The sequence below is a fragment of the Neomonachus schauinslandi genome, chromosome 14 (genome assembly GCF_002201575.2).
Source record: "Neomonachus schauinslandi chromosome 14, ASM220157v2, whole genome shotgun sequence".
NCBI lineage: Eukaryota > Metazoa > Chordata > Mammalia > Carnivora > Phocidae > Neomonachus > Neomonachus schauinslandi.
In genome coordinates, this window is record NC_058416.1 from 82,406,183 (window position 1) to 82,413,045 (window position 6,863).

The window sequence follows — 6,863 nt, forward strand, 5'->3', positions numbered from 1 at the left end:
TCAAGCAATGGTGTGCTGGTAAACTTTTCACAACTGACGATTTAACAGTGGGGAAAAAGCCCCACTGAATGCAAAACCGGGAAGAAATACGCAGTAGTGTATCATTATATACACGGGTATGATAGACGTACATAACATAACACAGAGAATAACAAAATGTCGTAAAATAATTAAGTGATTAATTTTGGGTCTTTACATCCTTTGTGTTGAATATCATTTAACTGTAGAATTACAAACTCAATTTTTCAGAATGGTCGTGTTTAATCACTGGCTTGGAAAATGCCTGAAAATTTATCAGCTCTCATGAGCCAGGGTGGTACAGATCCGAGGCGTCACCGATTCGCGTATAATAATCACTGGATACAGAATGTGATGTCACCTTTATGTCCCATTTCCCAATTTTTAAATCATTAGGCCAAAAACAAACAGTAAGAAAATACTTCTGTGGGTCAGAGTCAGCTGGTGGCCTGCCATTTTGCGCCCTGTGACTTAGTCCAACTTCTTCACGCGATTGATAAGAAAACTGAGGCCCAAAAAGGGGCAAAGCTTTGCCCATGATCACACAGGAAATGAGCTCGGATCTAGAAGCAGAACCAAGCCTGATTCTAAGCACCGGGTCCATGCTCTTACCACCATCTCTAATACGGGGCATGCAGCTCAGAATTTCCTCTTGTTATTCCAACCTTGCAAAGCAGTAAAATCAGTGAAGTTTCTATAACAATACCCCTACCAGATCCATTTCTTCCCACCCCAGGGAAGGAAATTCTATTTGTTTCTTTGCAACTCCTTTCTCCCTCACTGACCCCACACAAGCCATGCCCCAGAAGACGCAGCCACTTACTTTGACTGAAGAGGTCGGTCACTGGGACACATCCAACGGCTAGAGCTGTTGCTGAATACGGTGTCCGTCATGGCAGAAGTTCGGTGCTCCTGGAAAATAGGAACCCAGAGAGGACATCACCCAGTTAGCCAGCCACTCTTTGTATTTCTCAAGTCCTTCCTCTATGCCAAGCACTCCGGGGGATGCAGAGAAGAAAGGGCACTTCACCCAGCTTCTCCACTTCCCAGATGGGGAAAACTGAGGACATCACACTTTCCCTAGTGGCAGAAATGGATCAGAGCGGAGAGCCTTCTTCCTTAAATGCACATTCTTCCCATTCACTAACCCAGGATGACATGCCCAGCAGGGGGAGGGTCATCAGAGTTCTTAATTCCAATCCAGGGTCCTCCTACTGGGGGATGTCATCGGACGCATTTGCCAGTCCACTTGGCTTGGTCAGCTTTGAGATCCGAAATCCTGGAGTCAATCCTGGCTTTTTTTTTAATACTTTAACACCCAAGCCATCAGAAAATCATGTTGGCTTGATCTTCATAATGGACCCAGAATCTGCCCACTGCTCTCTGCCTGGCTGGCTACTGTAGCCTCTTCACTGGTAGCCCTGCTTCTACCCTTGGCCTTCTTCAGTCCATGCTCCACACAGTGGCCAGGAAGATGTTCACAAACATAAGTCACAGCTTGTAAAAACAGCACCGCCATGGTTAAACACAGAGCTAGCGTATGACCCCGCAATTCCATGCCTAAGTATCTACCCTCGCAAGAGAAATGAAAACACATGCCCACACAAAAACTTATACGCAAATGCTCATTGCAGCATTGTTCATAATAGCCAAAAGGTAGGAACGACTCAGTATTCACCAACTGATGAATGGACAAACAAGATGCGGTGTATCCATGCAATGGAATGTCATCCAGCTGTAGAAAGGAAGGGAAACTCCAAAACATGCCGAGTGAAAGCCAGGCACAAAAGGCCACATAGTGTATGATTCCCTCTATAAGAAATGTCCAGAATAGGCAAATCCATAGAGACAGAAAGTAGATTTTTGATTGCCAGAGGCTGGGGGAGGGTAGAAGGGCTGGAGGTGATGGCTACTGCGGGGCGGGGGGGTGGGGGGGGGCAATGAGAATGTTCTAAACTCACTGTGATGATGGTTGCACAACTTCATGAATATACTAAAAGCCACTAAATTGTCTACCTTAAAAGGGTGAACTGTATGATATGTGAATTTTATCTCAGTGAAGCTGGGGGAGGGAGGTGACCCTTCGGAAAACTGGCAGGCCCATTAAAGCTATAAATATTTACCTACCCTAGGGTTCACGAATTCTACTCTTAGGCACATAGCCAGGGGGACAATGCTCATGTTCTAAAACATGTACAAGAATGTTCATAGCCTCTGTATTCATAACAGCTAAAAACTAGAAGTCATTCAAATGTACATCAACAGGAGAGCAGATAGATAAAAGTGGTCTGTTCACACAGTGGAACACTGGTCCACAATAAAAGACAAACTCCTGATGTACGTAACAATGGGGACGAATCTTGAAGACATGATGTTTTATGAAAGAAGCCAGCAGCAAAAGAGGACATGCTATTTGATGGCATTTACATAAAAGTTAAGGACAGACAAAGGTATTTGATGGTTGTAGAAATCAGAGCAAATCCATGGCTAACTTTGGGGAGGGTACTGGCTGGGAAGGAGCAGGAGGGGAACTCAGTAGGGTGAAAATGTTCTGTATCTTCATGTGGGTGGTACATACATCTGCAAAAGCCAGGTGTGCACTTTATGTCCCTTCCTTCACCCCAAATAAAGTAGATCAGCCCATGTCACTCTTTTGCTCAAAAGTCTTCAATGGTTCCCTATTGCTCCCAGAACAAAGTCTCAACTCCTTATCATGATCTTGGCTCCTTATGACCTCCTTCTTTAACCCCACCTCCCACTCTCCTCTTGCTCCCTACTCAGCCCCACAGGCCTCCCTGTGCTTCCTCCAACATCCCACGTCCTTGCCCTCCCGTCTGCCTGAACTCCATCTGCAGATGTTTGCTGGATTCATTCTCTTCCCTTGTTTAGGTCTATTCTCAAATGTCACCTCCTCAAAGGGCCTTCCCTGACTGCTCCACTTAAAACAGCTCCTCCACTCTGGCTTCCTTCACTCTGATTTCCTTTTCTTCAGAGCTCAGATCCCTTCCCAAATTTATCATATGTCTTGTTTGTTTATTTGCTTAGAATTTGCATCTCTTAGCTCTAAAATGTAAGCCCCTTGCAGGACTTATTCTGTTCTCTTCCCTCTTAATCTCCAACACCTCCCACAGCGCCTGGCACGTAGAAGGCGTTTAATAAATATTTGTTGAACGCATGCATGAGTCTCCTTTATTTTATTTTATTTTTTTTTCTTCTTTTTTTTGAGTCTCCTTTAACACTAAGGCAATCCAGCTGAACTGAGCCAGGCTTCTGGCCTCTGCGAAGGTCCCCGCCTTGCACCTCCCGCAGGGTCTAGCCGAAGAGAAAGGGGGAGAGACCACGGAGATTACATTTAATTAATTAAAACAACAACAACAACAACAAACTTCAGAAGGTGGCTCACTGTGTCCAGTGGGTCCTGATTTCCCCGAAGGTCTTGGTCCAACACCGCCTTGTTTTCTGGGACGCTGAATAGCTGAGAAGCCAGGAGGTGAGCAGGGAGGGTACTCTCTCTGCTATCCTGCAGCCGGTGGGGTTATTAAATCTTCCAGTGGGCTGAGGGCTGGACACGGGGGAGAGAAGCCTCTTATAGAAAAGTCATTTCGTCTGCTCCCCTGTGGTTGACATAATCTTCCCAGACTCATATGACCATTTCACTGTTTCCACTTGGAAAACAGAAGGAAAGGAGGGATGGCTCCTGGTGCAGAGGAAATCTGCTGAGAAGAAACTTAACGTCTCATTTTTGCCTGTGCCGGGAGCTGAGCAAGGCCACCCTGGGCCCTGCTGGGTGCCGAGACCCTCAGGCCCAGGCAATGGGCTTCCTTGGCTGTCCCTGGACTGGACTTAGAACGTTCATTTGAATACCCTGCCTTCGCTTTGCAGCAGAGATGAAGCACTGCCCTGGGGGGGTGGGGTTGGGGTCCCAGGAAGCAGGGAGGGCTGGGTCAAGGGTTACACAGTACCCCCTCCCGTGAACTCTGATCTCCAAATTCCGGTACCCTCGAGGGGGAACCTGGCCACCACCCTCTCCAGCATTCATTCAGTCATACGCACCAGGAGTTCATTTCCTATTAATATTCTGCCTGCCAAGCGCAAGAGCGTTGGCTGACAGCCCCGTGGAAACCACCCAGCTCCATCCTCCAGGCCAGAAGCCACCCCGGACAGTACTGCTTATTCCGGCTTTGCCATCCAGGGCTCTCAAAGCACTTCACCTCTCAGGACTGGACTCCTTGTCCAGTGCGTGCCCTGGTCAACCGGGCCTGGGCCAGGAGAGGGGATGCCTGAGCCATGGAGGCACTGAACAGCAGAGGAGCGAGCCCAGAGAAAGGAGGTCATGTGTCAGCAGGCAGGTCCTCACTGGGCGGGGGTGGGGGGGGGAGAGTAGATGCAGGGGGAGGGGAGGGGGCTAGCAGGCACTGCTGATGTCCTTTCCAGGAGAGGCGTCCACCCCCCAGCCTCTAGGAGTGTTCCAGCTAAGAGCTCAGGGCAGCACCATTTTCCAGAGGATTGCCCTCAGCCAGCAGAAGCAGCTGCCTTGCCCAGAGATACCCCAGGTACAGCCCAAAGCCAATGAACAACGGACAGGGCGGGTATAGAAAAGCACAGCCTCCTTGGGTCCAGGTGGGACAGCCCTGTGTACCAACGGCTCCCGAGCTCCCTGCGGGATCAGGCTGAGGCCAGACCCCAGCTGAAGCCACATCCCCCACTGCCCTATACGGCTTCCCTGAGTCATCACTAGTCTTACAAATCCCATCGCTGGTTCTGCTTTTAGAGAACTCGACCTCATGGGGGAGTGGAAGGGAGACTTTTAGGACATCAGGGCTCTGATCCCCGATTCATCACCCCGGGCAAGCCACTTAACCACCTTCTAACCTGATAGGAGGAGATCCTAAGACGCTCTCCTACCCGCCCGCAGATGGTGCTCCATGAAGTCCAGCCAAGATGTCAGGTTTGAGGATGAGTTAATAGAAATGGTAAGCCTCTGACCTTTTCAGATGCCCCTGCCTCTCCTACTGCGTGCTACAAAGAAGCCATCAGCCCAGTGGACAGGAGGCCTGACCAACATTGATTCCGGGAGCCAAAGGAGAAATGCACGTGTCAGATAAAGTACATAGGATTCTGCCCTAGAACCCGCAGAACCTTGGTGTTGCCGACCTGGTGAGTTTAAGCACCCACAAGAGTCCCTGACACGCTGTGAGCACTTGCAGAATGGTAACCCCCCTTTCCTGCTTCCCCTAGACTATATAGTTTATCCAGCAATGATGACTAACATTTCTTGAGCATCTACTATGTGCAAAAGTCCATACCTTTACCATTTGCTTGAATCCTTACAATCCTGCTCCCAAGTAAGTGAGAGCATCCTCATTTTACAGATGAGAAAGTGAGGCTCAGAGTGCTTAAGCCACTTGCTTAAAATCATACAGCTACCAAGAAGCAGAGTCAGGATTTGAACTCTCTCCCAAGCCCGCGCTCATTACTACTCTGGTCACACCCACAGAACATTCCTCCTCGGTTTTAGATTGTTCAAACCTGACCAGTGTTTGGTGACCCTCGGCCCCCGACTGTATTCCCACCTCTCAGCCTCAGAAACAAGCAGAGACGCGCCCACCCAGCGCCCTCCCTGGAGATGCTGAAAGAGCACACATTTCAGCTTGGTCAGGGCCGAAGCCATGGCTTAGATCCAGTCCTGCAGCTGTAAGTTCAGAAAGCATAAAATCACCACCTGCCCAGAAGTCAGAGGCTCCAGCTCTTTTTCCTGCACACAGGTTGCCCCCATTCCCAGAGCAAGCTCCAAGACACAGTCTGCTTTGCATCACAAAAACAACAATAGCAACAACCGACAGTTCCCGTATCAAGGGCTTGCCACCCTCTAAGTGCCTGTCAAGTTTTATCTTGTTCAGCCTTCACCGTAGCCTTGCACAGAGATGGTCTTCTTACCCATTTTACAGAGGAGTCGCTGAGTCATGGACCGTTTAAGTGGGCTTCCCAAGGTCCCGCTTAAAGTGTGTCTATGAAGCAATCGAAATGCCTAATACTAAGCGCCGGCTAGCCGGCGGGGCGCATCTGGACGGTGGCATACTACACAGCTGGAAGGAATGAGAGACGATTTATGACAGATATGGCTGTGTCACTAGGATACACTGCCTGGTGTGAACACCGCGATGTAGGATGAGGTTCCAGATCAACACCACTCGTGTGCTCGAGTGGCGAAGGGAAGGCAGGATACATGCGTGTGACTTGGGGTTAGGCATGCATAAAGTATCTCTAAAGAACGAGCATGAGGCAGACAACACTGCTCACTTCTGGGGAGAGGAAAAGAGTCGCTGAAGCTGAGCTGGGAAGGAGAATTTTCACAAAGTACCCCTTTGGATTTGCAACCGTGTGGCGATGTGAGCGCTCTCAAAATAAATGAACATTTAGTTTTTTTAAATGTAATTTAAAAATAATAAAGTGCTTTGGTGGCTGCCTATTGTAAGACTTAAGGCCTCCTCCTTAAATTCAAAGAACTGCCAGGTCCCTCTGCCGACTATTCTCCCTGTATCTCTGACCACACACACCTCCTGTCACACCAGCTTTTCCAGCTACCGGGCCTTTGCCTCTGCTGTTCTCTCTGCCTTGACAGCATCTTTTTTTTTTTTTTTTTTTTAAAGATTTTATTTATTTATTTGAGACAGAGAGAATGAGAGAGAGAGAACACATGAGAGGGAATAGGGTCAGAGGACGAAGCAGACTCCCTGCCAAGCAGGGAGCCCGATGCGGGACTCGATCCAGGGACTCCAGGATCATGACCTGAGCTGAAGGCAGTCGCTTAACCAACTGAGCCACCCAGGCGCCCTTGACAGCAT

General features: G+C 48.9%; 1 protein-coding gene across 3 annotated transcripts in view; it reads right to left on the reverse strand.

Moving 5' to 3' along the window:
- Window positions 1-912, reverse strand: part of RPH3A (rabphilin 3A) — a 68,796-nt gene extending 67,884 nt beyond the window's left edge. For all 3 annotated transcript variants that reach the window (XM_021698642.1, XM_021698643.1, XM_021698641.1), the window contains exon 1: window positions 842-912. In XM_021698642.1, coding sequence (XP_021554317.1) covers window positions 842-912 — 71 coding nt within the window. The remainder of the gene's footprint in view (window positions 1-841) is intronic.
- Window positions 913-6,863: the final 5,951 nt, after the last annotated feature.